Consider the following 18,891-nt stretch of genomic DNA (forward strand, 5'->3'; position numbering starts at 1 on the left):
ACTCCCACAGTGCTGTTGGGGAGGGAGTTGCAGGATTTTGACCCAGTGACGTTGAAGGAACGGCGATTTATTTCCAAGTCAGGGTGGTTGTGTAACTTGGAGGGGAACTTGTGGGTGGTGATGTTCCCATACACTTGCAGCCCTTGTCCTTCTAGGTGGTAGAGGTTGTGGGTTTGGGAGGTGCTGTTGAATAAGCCTTGGCGAGTTGCTGCAGTGCATCTTGTAGATGGTACACGCTGCAGCCACGGTGTACTGGTGATGGAGGGAATTAATGTTTAAGGTGGTGGATGGGGAGCCAGTCAAGTGGGCTGCTTTGTCCTGGATGCTGTTGAGCTTCTTGGGTGTTGTTGGAGCTGCATTCATTGAGGCAAGTGGAGAGTATTCCATCACATTCCTGACTTGTGCCTTGTAGATAGTGGAAAGGCTTTGGTGAATCAGGAGGTGAGACACTCACTGCAGAATGCACAGCCTCTGACCTGCTCTTGTACCATAGTATTTATGTTGCTGCTCCAGTTAAGTTTCTGATCAATGGTGACACCCCCCTCTCCCCCCAGGATATTGATGGCGGGGGATTTGCTGATGGCAATCCTGTTGAAAGTCAACTGTAAGTGGTTAGGCTCTCTCTTGTTGGAGATGATCATTGACTGGCACTTGTGTGGTGCAAATGTTACTTGCCACTTATTAGACCAAGGCTGAATGTTGTCCAGTTCTTGCTGCATCCGGGCATGAGCTGCTTCATTATCTGAGGGGTTGCAAATGGAACTGAACTCTGCACAATCCTCAGCGAACATCCTCACTTCTGACCTTATGATGGAGGGAAGACCATTGATGAAGCAGCTGAAGGTAGTTGGACCGCGGACACTGCCCTGAGGAACTCCTGCAGCGATGTCCTGGTGCTGAGATGATTGGTCCCCAACAATCATGGCCATTTTCCTTTTGTGCTAAGTGGAGCCAGTGGAGAGTTTTCCCCCTGATTCCCATTGACGGAAATTTTACTTGGGCTCCTTGATGCCACACTCAGTCAAAGGCTGCCTTGTTGTCCTGAAGTGCGGTGCCCAGAATTTGACACAGTATCTAGCTGAGGCTTAACCTGGGGTTTATGAAGGCTTACTATAACTTCTTTGCTTTTGTACTCTGTCTCTATTTATAAAGTCAAGGATTGCATATCCATTTTTAACCGCATACAATTTGTCCTGCCACCTTCAAAAATTTCTGTATGTGATTTCTCCAGTATCTCAATTCCTACACCCCCTTTCAAATTGTACCATTTAATTTATATTGCCTTTATTTTTTCCATTCCAAAATGTATCACTTCACATTTCTCCAGATTAATTTTTATCTGCCTTGTGTTTGCCCCATTTCACAATTTTGTCTATATCCTTTTGAAGTCTTTTTTGGAATTATGCCTTGTTACCCAAGTCCAGGCTATTGATGTACAGGCAACTCTCGAGTATACGGGTCCCTCGGGGATTGGGCTATTCCGGGTAAACGATTTTGCCGCTAGAGCTAGTGCACATCTCAGCTGAAATTTGACGGTGATAGAACCAACCACGAAAACTTAGTTTGTATTATCATAGCGTGAACGTAATAAAATACATGACAATGGATTCATTTCGTCTAGAAATTATAAATTATTTTATTATGTTAAGAGTTCCAATACTGATCCCTGGGAGATATCATTGTATAATTCCCTCCAGTCTGATAAACAACCATTCATAGAAACATAGAAAATAGGTGCAGGAGTAGGCCATTCGGCCCTTCGAGCCTGCACCACCATTCAATAAGATCATGGCTGATCATTCCCTCAGTACTCCTTTCCTGCTTTCTCTCCATACCCCTTGATCCCTTTAGCCGTAAGGGCTATATCTAACTCCCTCTTGAATATATCCAATGAACTGGCATCAACAACTCTCTGCGGTAGGTAATTTCACAGGTTAACAACTCTCTGAGTGAAGAAGTTTCTCCTCATCTCAGTCCTAAATGGCCTACGCCTTATCCTAAGATTGTGTCTCCTGGTTCTGGACTTCCCCATCATCGGGAACATTCTTCCTGCATCTAACCTGTCCAGTCCCGTCAGAATCTTATAAGTTTCTATGAGATCCCCTCTCATCCTTCTAAACTCCAGTGTATAATGGCCCAGTTGATCCAGTCTCTCCTCATATGTCAGTCTGCCATCCCGGGAATCAGTCTGGTGAACCTTCACTGCAGTTCCTCAATAGCAAGAACGTCCTTCCTCAGATTAGGAGACCAAAACTGAACACAATATTCCAAGTGAGGCCTCACCAAGGCCCTGTATAACTGCAGTAAGACCTCCCTGCTCCTATACTCAAATGCCCTAGCTATGAAGGCCAACATATCATTTGCCGCCTTCACCGTCTGCTGTACCTGCTGCCAACTTTCAATGACTGATGAACCATGACACCCAGGTCTCGTTGCACCTCCCCATCTCCTAATCTGCTGCCATTCAGATAATATTCTGCCTTCATGTTTTTGTCCCCAAAGTGGATAACCTCACATTTATCCACATTATACTGCATCTGCCATGCATTTGCCCACTCACCTAACCTGTCCAAATCACCCTGCAGCCTTTTAGCGTCCTCCTCACAGCTCACACTGCCACCCAGTTTAGTGTCATCTGCAAATTTGGAGATATTACACTCAATTCCTTCATCTAAATCATTAATGTATATTATAAAGAGCTGGGGTCCCAGCACTGAGCCCTGTGGCACTCCACTAGTCACTGCCTGCCATTCTGAAAAGGGTCCGTTTATCCCGACTCTCTGCTTCCTGTCTGCCAACCAGTTCTCTATCCATGTCAGTACATTATCCCCAATACCATGTGCTTTAATTTTGCACACCAATCTCTTGTGTGGGACCTTGTCAAAAGCCTTTTGAAAGTCCAAATACACCACATCCACTGGTTCTCCCTTGTCCACTCTACTAGTTACATCCTCATAAATTCTAGAAGATTTGTCAAGCATGATTTCCCTTTCATAAATCCATGCTGACTTGGACCGATCCTGTTACTACTTTCCAAATGCGCTTCTATTTCATCTTTAATAATTGATTCCAACATTTTCCCCACTACTGATGTCAGGCTAACCGGTCTATAATTACCCATTTTCTCTCTCCCTCCTTTTTTAAACAGTGGTGTTACATTAGCCACCTTCCAGTCCATAGGAACTGATCCAGAGTCGATAAACTGTTGGAAAATGATCACCAATGCAGCCACTATTTCTATGGCCACTTCCTTAATTACTCTGGAATGCAGACCATCAGGCCCTGGGGATTTATCGGCCTTCAATCCCATCAATTTCCCTAACACAATTTCCCGCTTTATAAGGCTATCCTTCTGTTCTTCCTTCTCACTAGACCCTCGGTCCCCTAGTATTTCCGGAAAGTATTCACCATTACTCTCTGCTTTCTGTCTCTTAGCCAATTTCGTATCCATGCTGCCACTGCCTCTTTCCTCCCATGGGCTTCAGTTTTGCTAACGTCTATCATGTGGCATTTTATCAACACCCTCAAAGTGCATATACACATCAACTACACTACCTTCATCATATTGTGTTGAAGAACTCAATCATGTTGTTTGGAAAAGTGGTGTAACATGTGCAGTCCTCCAATCCTCTGACACCACTCTCATATCAAAGGAGGATGAAAGATTGTGGCTAAAGCCTCTGCTATTTCCACCCTTACTTCCCTCAGCAATCTAAGATATGTCTCATCTGGACCGGGTGACTTTTCTACTTTGAGCACTGCCAACCTTTTATCTATCTTTATCCTATCTAATTTTTCTCTCCCCTCCTACTTTACTGTAACATTGGCAGCATCCTCTTCTTTTGTGAAGACCGATGCAAAGTACAGAAGATTTCCTTTTTTGTCCCTAATCAGCCTTGCCCTTTCCTTGACGACACTTTTGCTCTATATATTTATAAATTATTTTAGTGTTCCTTTTATTTAACCTGCTAATCTATTCACATATACACACTCTGCTCCTCTTAATTCCTTTCTCAGTTCTCCTTTGCACTTTCTGTATTCTGCTTGATTCTCGATTGTAAAATGATTCTGACATTTATCATAAACCTCCTTTTCCTGTTTCATTTTAATCCCTATTTCTTTATTCATCCAGTGAACTCTAGCATTGGATGCCCTTCCTTACCTCCTCATAGGAATGTGTCCAGTCTCTACACAACCTCCTTGAAGGCCTCCCATTGCTAATTTACTGTTTTACCTGTCAATCCCACCTGGGCCGGATCCCTTTTCAACTCACTGAAATTAGCCCTCTTCCAGTTGAATATTTTTACCTTTGAATATTCCTTGTCTTTTTCCATAACTGCTCTAAACCTAATATTGTGATCACTGTTTCTCAAATGCTCTCCCACTGAAACATGCTCCACTTGCCCCACTTCATTCCCCCAGAACTCGATCCAACACTGCTTCCTTCTTCGTTGGGCTGGAAACATACTGATCAAGAAAGTTCTCCTGTACATTTTTGAGTAATTTCTCCTCACCCTTTCTTTTATACTCTTTTTTTGCCCCCAGTCTATATTAAGATCATTGAAGTCCCCTATTATCACTATTCTTGTTTCTGGATCTTCTGAAATTTGCTCCTCCATTTCCTTCCCACTATTTGGTGATCCATACCAAGTCCTGTTAAATTCCGATTCCTGACCTTGTTTGAGCCAGATTTCCATTATTTCCACGTATCATAATCCCATGTGGAAACTTGTGCCTGCAGCTCACCAGCCTTATTTGCCATGTTCTGTGCATCTACGCACATGCACTCCAAACCTGCTCTAGTCTGCTTAGCATTGCTCTCCTGTCTGATCCCTCCTACTTCTGGACAACTGTGTATTCTAATGCCGTTTGTCTCATTAGCCCTTTATGCATCTTGTTTCTCCTCTTTGATGCTTCATCCTGGTTCCCATTCCCCTGCCAAATTAGTTTAAACTGTTTTAGGCATGAGTTGAGGGATAAATATTGGCCAGGATACCGGGAGAGCTCTGCTGTTCTTCTTGGAATAGTGCCGTGAGATTTATTGCGCCAACCTGAGAGGCCAGACAGTTTAATGTATCATCTGAAAGACGGCATCTCTGACAGTGCAGTGCTTCCTCAATACTGCACTGAAGTGCCAGCTTGAATTATGTGCTCAAATCCTGGAATGAGCATTGGACCTATGATCTTCTGACTCAAGGCGAGAGTGCTACCATTGAGCGAAGGCTGATAATTATACAAAATATATTTATAACGTAAATTATGCAAAATATATTTATAACATAAATTTATATCTATGATATATACCTGACTTTATATAATGCTCATTTTTCTGTAACTTATAAAGACACCAATATAGTCAGTAAAAATGTTGCAATTGATTGTTGTTTCAGACACTTGATTTTGCTGAGAGAGCAGTATGGAAATCAAGTCATTGTCAACCTGTTAAAAATTAAGGGAGGAGAGGAGGTCCTCAGCAGAGCTTTTAAGGTATGGCTGCCATCAATGGAGAACTGCACAAAATATCTTGTGTTTACTGCAGAATTGTGGATTGGTCTGTGAGCTGATCACTATCTTACTGCTGAATCTCAATGCTGTGTAACTTTGGAGAATGAATATTGAACTGAATTTATCATTCAGATTTGCCTTTGGGCAGGAAAAATGCTGTTATGAGAAATTGTTTGGCATGGTGGCTTGGTTAACTGCTGTCCTACTTCAGGTGATGAGTTTGACCTCCATTCTGATGGATGGATGGATGTTTTTACTCTCTGGTGGATGCAAGGGTTCTGATTGAAACAAGCCTGTAGTAATTAGTGCCCATTCACCCTGAAATCTGCAGAATTGATTTCTTCTTCATTATTTGTAACTGAATGCATCTGATGCTCAGCTTCTGCACCTGTTTGTTTCAAAGATTCTGAATTTTCTTTCCTAATTGACTTTGTTCCATCTCCATTAGATGAAAGGGTGAGAAGATGGAGTGGCTATAAATACAGCTGTGAAATCAGTCGTGCTTTTGTTGGATTGAATTTGTCCTGTGAAGCTCCAGTTCTGGAATATAAATGTGAATGGCTGGAAAGGCTGAAATTTTAACACAGGCACTTCTGAGCTTAGAGTTTTTTGTTGAGAATATTATTCTCCTCCGCTCTGTCCAGATTTTTCTGTCATATAATTTATCCATCCAGAGGGTGGCTGTGTGACCTCCAGTCAGACTTCTGCCAATGTGCAATGTTCTCAGAGATGCACAACCTAGGCTTAACTGCACACTGTGCTGTTGGTTCTCTGCTTTCCTTCTCCTTCGTTGTGGAGAAGTGCCTAGATCGCCTTCAGTTCTTCCCCAATGCCCTGATGTACAATAAATGTAAACTAGATATTATGGGATTAAAAGTACCACAGAATAAGTTCTATTTCCTTTCTGACTAGAAACTAATGTGGGCCTCTGCTCATGCCTCTGACACACCAATGATAAACTTTGACTATTACCACTGTGCGAAAGGTGGGAAGGAGGAGAAGCTGCACTCATTACTAAAACCTCAGCTACAGGAACACCTGGAGAATTTTGGCTTCTTCACCAGTGGCGAGCATGTACGTCTTTGGTGAGTCTTTAGGTTTTATCATTTTACTTCCCTACTGCAGATGAAATTATGAAACTGCATAATCCATATGCAATTACAATTGTTTTTTTCTGCTTGGTTTACACGGGCCATTTAGTCAGGTTAACTAAAATAATTCAATGTAGAATGTTCAAGGAACCATGCCCACAAAGCCCACATATTAATATAGGGATATGTAACAGAAATTAATTAATGCAGGGGTAAAATGCTTACTATAATTTAACAACTTCAGAAATGTTTCTTCTGGATGAAACAACCACTTGCTAAAAATTGTTTGACACAGCGGCTTGGTGGTGCACTCCACTAGACACCCGAGTTTGTGCTAGCTCAGATTGATGTGTTGCGATAAAGGTCCTTACCTTCTGATAGCTGTAAGGGTTCAAAATGATAGGAGCTTGGGAAGGCTAAATCCAGTTTCTAGTGGGCATATGCTACAACACACATACTTTTGACATTTGAGATAATTGCAATATTACTCAGAGAGGCCATAAGGAGGACTGATGTGAGAAATGGAAAAATTCACACTGAAACGATTATGAGCTTGATGTCAAAATGCAGTGTCGTGCTGGAAAAGAATAAATGTTTGGAGATAAAGCACATTGTTGAAAAAGAGTAGAGAGATTCCTAATTTTGCATCTTTTTATGCTATGTCTGTCCTGGAAGAGCTTGATGCCAACAAGCGTCGGTAAGTGATCCATTTGCCACCACTGACATCCTCAACTCCATGAGCACAAAAAATTACCCACCTCATGTCATAATGCAAAGATGCAAATATGTTTTTAAAAGAAATCATTATTTTGTTGACATAATAACGGGATGAGGTCCTACAAGCTAAATTTAGGGAGATGGAGTTAAATAAAAAGTAGGACTTCAAAGGTAGTAATCCCAGGATTGCTACCAGTGCCACGTGCTAGTCCGAGTAGGAATTGCAGGATAGCTCAAATGAATACGTGGCTTGAGGAGTGGTGCAGAAGGGAGGGATTCAAATTCCTGGGACATTGGAACCGGTTCTGGGGGAGGTGGGACCAGTACAAACTGGACGGTCTGCACCTGGGCAGGACCGGAACCAATGTCCTAGAGGGAGTGTTTGTTAGTGCTGTTGGGGAGGAGTTAAACTAATATAGCAGGGGGATGGGAACCTATGCAGGGATACAGAGGGAAGTAGAATGGGGGCAGAAGCAAAATATAGAAAGAAGAAAAGTAAAAGTGGAGGGCAGAGAAACCCAAGGCAAAAATCAAAAAGGGCCACATTACAGCAAAATTTTAAAGGGGCAAAGTGTGTTAAAAAGACAAGCCTGAAGGCTCTGTGCCTCAATGTGAGGAGTATTCGTAATAAGGTGGACAAATTAACTGCACCGGCAGCAATTAATGAATATGATATAATTGGCATCACGGAGACATGGCTCCAGGGTGACCACGGCTGGGAACTCAACATCCAGGGGTATTCAACATTCAGGTAGGATAGACAGAAAGGAAAAAGAGGTGGGGTAGCGTTGCTGGTTAAAGAGGAAATTAACGCAATAGTAAGGAAGGACATTAGCTTGGATGATGTGGAATCTGTATGGGTGGAGCAGCGGAATACCAAAGGGCAGGAAACCTAGTGGGAGTTGTGTACAGACCACCAAACAGTAGTAGTGAGGTCGGGGACAGTATGAAACAAGATATTACGGATGCATGCAATAACAGTACAGCAGTTATCATGGGTGACTTTAATATACATATAGGTTAGGCTAACCAAACTGGTAGCAAGATATGGTGGAGGAGGATTTCCTGGAGTGTATTAGGGATGGTTTTCTAGACGAATATGTCGAGGAACCAACTAGAGGGCTGGCCATCCTAGACAGGGTGATATATAATGAGAAAGGACTAATTAGCAATCTTGTTGTGCGAGGCCCCTTGGGGAAGAGTGACCATAATATGGTAGAATTCTTGATTAAGATGGAGTGTGACACAGTTAATTCGGAGACTAGGGTCCTGAACTTAAGGAAAGGTAACTTTGATGGTATGAGACGTGAATTGGCTAGAAGAGACTGGCAAATGATACTTAAAGGGTTGACGGTGGATAGGCAATGGCAAACATTCAAAGATCACATGGATGAACTTCAACAATTGTACATCCCTGTCTGGAGTAAAAATAAAACTGGAAGGTGGCTCAACCGTGGCTAACAAGGGAAATTAAGGATAGTGTTAAATCCAAGGAAGAGGCATATAAATTGGCTAGAAAAAGTAGCAAACCTGAGGACTGGGAGAAATTCAGAATTCAGCTGAGGAGGGGGAAAATAGAGTATGAGAAGAAGCTTGCCGGGAACATAAAAACTGACTGCAAAAGCTTCTATAGATATGTGAAGGGAAAAAGATTAGTGAAGATAAATATAGGTCCCTTGCAGTCAGATTCAGGTGAATTTATAATGGGGAACAAAGAAATGGCAGACCAGTTGAACAAATACTTTGGTTCTGTCTTCACGAAGGAAGACACAAATAACCGTCCGGAAATACTAGGGGACCGAGGGTCTAGTGAGAAGGAGGAACTGAAGGAATTCCTTAATAGGCAGGAAATTGTGTTCGGGGAAATTTATGGGATTGAAGGCCGATAAATCCCCGGTGCTTGATAGTCTTCATCCCAGAGTACGTAAGGAAATGGTTCTAGAAATAGTGGATGCAATGGTGATCATCTTCCAACAGTTTATCGACTCTGGATCAGTTCCTATGGACTGGAAGGTGGCTAATGTAACACCACTTTTTAAAAAAGAAGGGAGAGAGAAGACGGGTAATTATAGACCGGTTAGCCTGACACCAGTAGTGGGGGAAATGTTGAAATCAATTATTAAAGATGAAATAGAAGCGCATTTGGAAAGCAGTGACAGGATCGGTCCAAGTCAGCATGGATTTATGAAAGGGAAATCTTGCTTGACAAATCTTCTGGAATTTTTTGAGGATGTAACTAGTAGAGTGGACAAGGGAGAACCAGTGGATGTGGTGTATTTGGACTTTCAAAAGGCTTTCGATAAGGTCCCGCACAAGAGATTGGTGTGCAAAATTAAAGCACATGGTATTGGGCGTAATGTACAGACGTGGATAGAGAACTGGTTGTCAGACAGGAAGCAGAGAGTCGGGATAAACGGGTCCTTTTCAGAATGGCAGGCAGTGACTAATGGGGTGCTGCAGGGCTCAGTGCTGGGACCCCACCTACTTACAACATACATTAATGATTTAGATGAAAGAATTGAGTCTAATATCTCCAAGTTTGCAGATGACACTAAGCTGGATGGCGGTGTGAGCTGTGAGGAGGACGCTAAGAGGCTGCAGGGTGATTTGGACAGGTTAGGTGAGTGGGCAAGTGCATGGCAGATGCGGTATAATGTGGATAAATGTGAGATTGTCCACTTTGGGGGCAAAAACACGAAGGCAGAATTGCGGCAGATTAGGAAAAGGGGAGGTACAACGAGACCTAGGTGTCATGGTACATCAGTCATTGAAAGTTGGCATGCAGGTACAGCAGGCAGTGGGGAAGGCAAATGGTATGTTGGCCTTCATAGCTAGGGGATTTGAATATAGGAGCAGGGAGGTCTTACTGCAGTTTTACAGGGCCTTGGTGTGGCCTCACCTGGAATATTGTGTTCAGTTTTGGTCTCCTAATCTGAGGAAGGACATTCTTGCTATTGAGGGAGTGTAGCGAAGGTTCACCAGACTGATTCCCGGGATGGCGGGACTGACATATGAGGAGAGACTGGATCGACTGGGCCTGCACTCACGAGTTTAGAAGGATGAGAGGGCATCTCATAGAAACATATAAAATTCTGACAGGACTGGACAGGTTAGATGCTGAAAGAATGTTCCCGATGTTGGGGAAGTCCAGAACCAGGGGACACTGTCTAAGGATAAGGGTTAAGCCATTTAGGACTGAGATGAGTTGTTAACCTGTGGAATTCTCTACCACAGAGAGTTGTTGATGCCAGTTCATTGGATATATTCAAGAGGGAGTTAGATATGGCCCTTACGGCTAAAGGGATCTTGGGGTATGGAGAAAAAGCAGGAAAGGGGTACTGAGGGAATGATCAGCCATTATCTTATTGAATGCTGGTGCTGCTCGAAGAGCTGAATGGCCTACTCCTGCACCTATTTTCTGTTTCTATAATGTGATACTGACAATAAGTTGCTCCACTGTTCTTGCTCCCTTTTTAATACAGCTCATTCTGGTATGTAGCTTTTGACAGTGTGCCCTGAATTGAATCTCGAGTATTTTCTAATCGTTTCTGGGATGTGAGCGTCGCTGGCAAGGCCAGTATTTATTGCCCAACCCTAATTGCCCTTGGTGGTGTTGCGCCGCCTTCTGGAACCGCTGCAGTCCATGTGGTGAAGGTACTCCCACAGTGCTGTTCAGGATGGAGTTCCAGGATTTTGACCAAGCAACTATGAAGGAACGGTGATATATTTCCAAGTTAGGATGGTGTGTGACTTGGAGGGGAAGTCGGAGGTGGTGGTGTTCCCATGCGCCTGCCGCCCTTGTCTTTCTAGGTGGTAGTGGTCAATGGTTTGGGAGGTGCTGTCGAAGAAACCTTGTCAAGTTGCTGCAGTGCATCTTGTAGAGGGTACACACTGCAGCCACGGTGTGCCGGTGGTAGAAGGAGTGAATATTTAACGTGGTGAGTGGGGTGCCAATCAAATGGGCTGCTTTACCCTAGATGGTGTCGAGCTTCTTGATGTTTTTTGGAGCTGCACTCATCCAGGCAAGGGGAGAGTATTCCATCACACTCCTGACTTGTGCCTTGTAGATGGTGGAAAGGCTTTGGGCAGTCAGGAGGTGAGTCACTCGCCACAGAATACCCAGCCTCTGACCTACTCTTGTAGGCCACAGTATTTATGTAGTTGGTCCAGTTAAGTTTCTGGTGATGACCCCCAGGATGTTTATGTTGGGGGATTCGGCAATGGTAATGCTGTTGAATGTCAAGGGGCCGTGGTTAGATGCTCTCTTGTTGGAGATGGTCATCGCCTCTAATCAGCTAAAAGCCTTATTGTCGTTCAGTTCTTGCTGCATGCGGGCATAGACTGCTTCATTATCTGAGGAGTTGCGAAATGGAACTGAACACTGTGCAATCATCAGCAAACATCCCCACTTCTGATTTTATGAGGGAGGGAAGACCATTGATTAGCAGCTGAAGATGGTTGGACCGAGGACACTGCCCTGAGGAACTCCTGCAGCTATGTCCTGGTGCTGAGATGATTGGCCTCCAACAACCACACCCATCTTCCTTTGTGCTAGGTAGCCAGTCAGTGGGGTGTTTTTTCCCCTGATTCCCATAACTTCAATTTTACTAGGGCTCCTACTAGGGCTCTGTCAAATGCTGCCTTGATGTCAAGGGCAGTCACTCTCACCTCACCTCTGGAATTCAACTCTTTTGTCCATGTTTGTACCAAGGCTGTTGTGAGATCTGGAACCGAATGGTGCTGGCAGAACCCAAACTGGGCATCAGTGAGCAGATTATTGGTAAGTGCCGCTTGATAGCACTGTCGTGACACTTTCCATTTGCTGATGATTGAGAGTAGGCTGATGGGGCGGTAATTGGCCGGATTGGATTTGTCCTGCTTTTTGTGGACAGGACATACCTGGGCAGTTTGCCACAGAGTTGTCGCTGTACCGGAACAGCTTGGCTAGAGGTGCGGCTAGTTCTGGAGCGCATATCTTCAGGCCAGGATGTTGTCGCGGCCTGAAGCCTTGCTGTATCCAATGTACTCCGCCATTTCTTGATATCACGTGGAGTGAATTGAATTGGCTGAAGACTGGCTCCTGTGATGGTGTGGACCTCAGGATGAGGCTGAGATGGATCATCCATTCTGGCTGAAGATGGCTGCAAACGCTTCAGCCTTGTCTTTAGCATTCATGGGCCGGGCTCTGCCATCATTGAGGATGGGGTTGTTCATGGAGACACCTCCTCCCGTTAGTTGTTTAATGGTCCATCATCATTCAAGACTGGATGTGGCAGGATTTCAGAGCTTTGATCTGATCCGTTGATTGTGGGATCGCATAGCTCCTTCTATATCGTGCTGCTTGATTTGGGTTATTTGAGATTTACATCCTACAATAAATATTTTCTATTTTAAATTTGGGTACCATATACCTTTTAAAGAAATTAAGTGTATACAGATCCCACTATGCAAATGTCACAGATTTTTAACATCGACGGTTCACTCACTAAAGCACACAATGTGCAGCATTCGAGTAGAAAGATCTGGACCTGTCGCTGACTTTTCTAAAAAAAAAATTAAAAAGTGAAAACGTTTTAAATCTGGTATTCAGATAGGGCCAAGGGAGATCAATTGTGGGCAAGGTCAGCCACAGTGTCATAAACCTAAACTGGCAGATCCCAATGCAGCCACAGGGTACAAATACACACAAGATAGGTGGTTAGTTTCAGTTTTGGTGTGACTACCAATCATTCCACTATGTTTGAGATGATTCAAAAGTAGTAACAGTTAGTTCAGCCATTTAAACTCAAAGGTTTTTATTTATATTTATCAGGATTGATTCTTGTTGATGAGAACATTTCAAAGTCAGGGCTGGACGGCAGGCTGTCTGATCAGCAGTCAATGCCTCATCAAATACAATTCATATCACATTAACGTAACCAATTTATTATCCCTGTAGGACACACAAACGTGAAGCTAATTCTCTTATTGCAGCTCAACCAGTCTCACCTTTCCAAAACAATCTTTGCACTGAAATCAGTCGTGGATTGAGGTTAGAATGCAGAACTTGGGAAGAGTGGATTGCAAATGAATTTGCTGGGAAAATAAGTGAGTTTAATGCACATGCCATTATTAGTGCGTTTTTTTTAAAAGCAGCAATTTGTGGCGAAGTAGAGATATGGCGTGAGTTGCGAATCACCACAAATTTCTGGACGATTTGCGGCACTACACTCACCATCAACATACCCATGAGTTTTAAGAAATTGCTGGATTTGCACCGTAAATACGAATTAAAATGTCAGCAGAAAGTTAGGGCTGGTACTTGGCAGCGTAAGGACCTTATTAATGGGTAATTTATAGTCTTGACATGTCACTCGACCTTTGAAGCCCAGAAAGGGAACAATTGAAACGGTGGAGTCTCGCATTTAAAATTTTGATATTTTTTTTTCTTTTCCTTCCTGTGTCTGTCTGTCTGTCCGTCTGTGTCTCTGTCTCTCAATCCATTCTTTCTTTCCCATTTTCTATTTCTCTTTCTGCATCTAATTTGCCTGTAATTTGCCATATATCCTTCTCTATTGTTTGCTCTGTTTCGTTCTCGATCCTCAAATATCATTGGTTAAAGAGAGATAGACTGTTGGTCCAGCCGTTAGGTCCCAGTTGCCTCTGTCGACCTCTCATTTCCAGCAGTTTGCGGCGCAGAAATAATTTGAGTTGAGTGGTGGTGGGAAAAAATCCAATTCATGTAGCGCACACCACGAGATGCCCCACACCAGCAAATGCTGTGCCTTTGTATTTAGGAAATACTTGTGTATATAATTACTTTTTGAATTCAATACCAATGTCTTTCTTTACAATCATCATCATCGTAGGCAGTCCCTCGGAATCGAGTCCTTAGGGACTCTTAAAAATGAGTCCTTAGGTGGCTGAACAGTCCAATACAAGAACCACAGTCCCTGTCACAGGTAGGACAGATAGTCATTGAGGGAAAGGGTGGGTGGGTCAGGTTTGCTCTTTCCGCTGCCTGCGCTTGATTTCCGCATGCTCTCGGCAACGAGACTCGAGGTGCTTGGCGCCCTCCCGGATGCACTTCCTCCACTTAGGGCGGTCTTTGGCCAGAGACTCCCATGTGTCAGTGGGGATGTTGCACTCTTTTTCAGGGAGGCTTTCAGGGTGTCCCTGTAACGTTTCCTCTGCCCACCTTTGGCTCGTTTGCCATGAAGGAGTTCCAAGTAGAGCGCTTACTTTGGGAGTCTCGTGTCTGGCATGTGAACAATGTGGCCTGTCCAACGAAGCTGACCAAATGTGGTCAGTGCTTCGATGCTGGGGATGTTGGCCTGGTCGAGGACGCTAACGTTGGTGCGTCTTTCCTCCCAGGGGATTTGTAGGATGTTGCGGAGGCATCGTTAGTGGTATTTCTCCAGCGACTTGAGGGGTGTCTACTGTACATGGTCCATGTCTCTGAGCCATACAGGAGGGCAGGAACTACTACAGCCCTATAGACCATGAGTTTGGTGGCATATTTGAAGGCCTGGTCTTTAAACACTCTTTTCCTCAGGCAGCCAAAGGCTGCACTGGAGGCAGTGTTGAATCTCGTCGTTAATGTCTGCTCTTGTTGATAAGAGGCTCCCGAGATATGGGAAATAGTCCACGTTGTCCAGGGCCGCGCCGTGAATCTTGGTAACTGGGGGGGGCAGTGCTGTGTGGCGAGGACAGGCTGGTGGAGGACCTTTGTCTTACAGATGTTTAGTGTAAGGCCCATGCTTTCGTACACTTCAGTAAATACGTCGAGTATGTCCTGGAGTTCAGCCTCTGTACGTGCGCAGACACAGACGTCGTCCACTTACTGTAGCTTGACAACAGAGGTTGGGGTGGTCTTGGACCTGGCCTGGAGACGGTGAAGGTTGAACAGCTTCCCACTGGTTCTGTAGTTTAGTTCCACTCCAGCCGGGAGCTTGTTGACTGTGAGGTGGAGTATGGCACCGAGGAAGATTGAGAAGAGGGTTGGGGCGATGATGCAACCCTGTTTGACCCCGGTCCAGACGTGGATTGGGTCTGTAATGGATCCGTTGGTAAGGATCATGGCCTGCAAGTCGTGGTGGAGCAGGAGCAGGAGGATGGTGACAAAGTTTTGGGGGCATCCGAAACGAAGGAGGACCCTCCATAGATCCTCACGGTTGACAGTGTCAAAGGCCTTTGTAAGGTCAAAGAAGGCCATGTATAAGGGCTGATGCTGTTCCCTGCATCCCTTTTCATTTCTTTACAAATGAGACGGATGTATTTGGGAAAGGGCAGTGTTAATGTTTGTTGGGGTTGCTCTCGAGCAGTCTGACATTTGGACCACCATTGTGGTATTTAGTTATTAACCTGTCCTTTTCTTTTAAGGCCATTGCTCCACAAAGACAAGTTCAGAAATTGTAGCTACTTACAGCTTATACCTATTTAGCTAAGGTGAATCAGAATGTAGTTGGAACTATTTAAAATTTCAGGCTCCGTATGGCTTTATTTTTTTAAGATTATTTTGAATCTGCAGCACAACGTGACATTCAGTGTGAAATAAGTGTGTCAGATATCATGGGCCAGATCTTGCGTTAGTTAGGCTTTTCCCTGCACCCTTCGAATCAATTTTTTTTGTGTGCTGTAACTTGCTGGAAATGCAAACTTAGAATGGTGCAGGACCAACAGAGTATCTCCTTAACCAATGGGATTTAATGATTGAGTCAGAAACAGAGGAACGATGGAGAACGAGGATGCATTAGAATCATCGTGGGCCGTTCCAACCTGTGTGAGAACACCACCGCAGGTCGGGGCTATAAATAGAGCTGGAGCGCCAAGCCCTGGAACATCATGGCCGAAAGTGCGGCGAATGAGGGTACGGGGCCCAGAAGAGCCGATGGCCCAGAGGCAGCACGTGCCTGCCCATACTGCGATATGTGCGCGCATTAGGTCCGTGCAGCAGAGCAGGTCTCCAGTCGTCCTGGTTCAACCCTTGCCACTGGATAAAGGCCGTGTGGTGGCTGATGTGCAACGGTCACCGCACGTTAAAAAAATTCACGCAGGGGCATCTTCCACCCCCTCATTGGAGTTCAGGACTGGAACATCGGGTCCTTCATTGAAATATCTGTGAACTCTTGTGGAAGCAAGTCATTCTCGTTCGAGGGACCGCCTATGATGATGATGATTAGAGTCAAATCAGAGGGAAAGAAAGATTGGATTAAGAGAGAGAGAAAAGACAAAGGAAAAGTAAGAAAAAAAATTGAAGTTTGACATTATAAAATCTCTAACAGTAATTGACTACATGCAGGAATGGGATTGAATGATCTAAATGGGCTAGAGAGGTTGATTAACAATTATCACGTCATTAAGAACATAAGAACTAGGAGCAGGAGTCGACTATTTGGCCCCTCGAGCCTGCTCTGCCATTTAATAAGATCATGGCTGACCTGATCATGGACTTGACGCCACTTCCCTGTCTGCTCCTCATGACCCTTTATTCCCTTATTGCTCAAAAATCTGTCTATCTTCACTTTAAATATATTCAATGACCCAGCCTCCACAGCCCTCGGGCAGAGAATTCCATAGATTTACAACCTTCGGAGAAGAAATTCCTCCTCATCTCAATTTTAAATGGGCGGCCCCTTATTCTGAGACTATATCCCTTAGTTTTAGTTTCCCCTGAGTGGAAATATCCTCTCTGCATCCACCTTGCCGAGCCCCCTTATTATCTTGTGTTTCGATAAGATCACTTCTCATTCTTCTGAACTCCAATGAGTATAGGCCCAACCTACTCATAAGTCAACCCCCTCATCTCTGGAATCAACCTAGTGAACCTTCTGAACAGCCTCCAATGCAAGTATATCCTTCCTTAAATACGGAGACCAAAACTGTATGCAGTACTCTAGGTGTGGCCTCACTAATACCCTGTACAGTTGTAGCAGGACTTCTCTGCTTTTATACTCCATCCCCCTTGCAATAAAGACCAACATTCCATTTGCCTTCCTGATTACTTGCTGTACCTGCATACTAAATTTTTGTGTTTCATGCACAAGGACCTCCAGGTCCCTCTGTACTGCAGCACTTTGCAATTTTTCTCCATTTAAATTATAATTTAATTTTCTATTTTTTTCTGCCAAAGTGGATAACCTCACATTTTTCCACATTATATTCCATCTGCCAAATTTTTGCCCACTCACTTAGCCTGCCTATATCCCTTTGCAGATTTTTTGTGCCCTCCTCACAATTTGCTTTCCCAGCCATCTTTGTATCATCAGCAAACTTGATTACATTACACTCGGTCCCTTCATCCAAGTCATTAATATTGATTGTAAATGGTAGATGGTGGGTGGGTAGGGTTGCCAACTCTGGTTGGAGGCGTTCCTGGAGGTTTGATCATGTGACATTCTGAGCACATGACATCTGACCATGTGACATCTGATTACATGACAACTGATCACATGGCTTCTACAAATATTGCATTTACTGTATAAAGTTTGGGTCCCCTGTAGTTGAGTATCTTTGCGAGTGGTTTCGCGACAGCAGATGTTGCGTGAGAAATTCCAAGAACCCAGAGGCCACCCATCGTGGAACCTGAGGAGGTCTGGGAAACTTTGATTCCACAAGTAACTAATGTAAACATAAAACATGGATGATTAGCATTTATGTAAACCGTTGTTGACCTGGTCTGCAATAAACTGGCACTTTAGTTTCTCGTGACTAGAATCCAACATAGAACCTTGTGTTGACTAGTTAGTTCGAATTCCATCATTCAAATAGGATTGTAGCAGCAATAAATGAACTAGAAACACACGTAATAATCAAAATGACATTGTACCCAGGTGCACAATGCACGCATACATTAGATACATGCTTATGTAAATTCCAGATATGCCCTAAATTCATATCATTTGTGGGGTTTTTTATTCGTTCTGGGATGTGGGCATCGCTGGCAAGGCCAGCATTTATTGCCCATCCCTAATTGCCTTCGAGAAGGTGGTGGTGAGCCAGCAACGATGAAGGATCAGTGATATATTTCCAAGTCAGAATGGTGTGTAACTTGGAGGGGAACTTGCAGGTGATGGTGCTCTCATGCACCTGCTGCTCTTGTCCTTCTAGGTGGTAGAGGCTGCAAGGTTGGGAGGTGCTGCCGAAGAAGCCTTGGCGAGTTGCTGCAGTGCATCTTGTAAATTGTACACACTGCCCGCCACGGTGCGCCAGTGGTGGAGGGAGTGAATGTTGAAGGTGGTGATGGGGTGCCAATCAAGCGGCTGCTTTGTCCTTGATTGACTAAGATTGCATGTGTCGATTATGACGTTTTATTTTTTACAGAGCTCTGAGTAAGCTATACTAGCAGTGAATTCCATGTATCATTCCTATATATGAATCTATGAAATTTCGTTCATAGTACAGTGAACAACCAAGTTGCATCTTCCAGTTAACCACTGTGATAACCTAGACTGCATTTGTGTTTTAATAAATAGGCTTCAATAAATGATTTACTTTTACTGATGTAATTAAATTAAATATTCTTTTCCCTTGAGTGGTAGATATTTGGGGCTGAATTTTGGCCATCATTCTGCGTCATTTTAAAAAAAGAGTACGATGC

General features: G+C 43.9%; 1 protein-coding gene across 3 annotated transcripts in view; it reads left to right on the forward strand.

Moving 5' to 3' along the window:
- The window catches only part of LOC139273170 (synaptojanin-2-like), a 222,482-nt gene that overhangs the window by 108,255 nt on the left and 95,336 nt on the right, over nt 1–18,891 (forward strand). For all 3 annotated transcript variants that reach the window (XM_070889701.1, XM_070889699.1, XM_070889700.1), the window contains 2 exons: nt 5,391–5,487; nt 6,418–6,590. In XM_070889701.1, the coding sequence (XP_070745802.1) occupies nt 5,391–5,487; nt 6,418–6,590 (270 nt within the window). The remainder of the gene's footprint in view (nt 1–5,390; nt 5,488–6,417; nt 6,591–18,891) is intronic.

Source organism: Pristiophorus japonicus, chromosome 9 (genome assembly GCF_044704955.1).
Source record: "Pristiophorus japonicus isolate sPriJap1 chromosome 9, sPriJap1.hap1, whole genome shotgun sequence".
Classification (NCBI taxonomy): Eukaryota; Metazoa; Chordata; class Chondrichthyes; family Pristiophoridae; genus Pristiophorus; species Pristiophorus japonicus.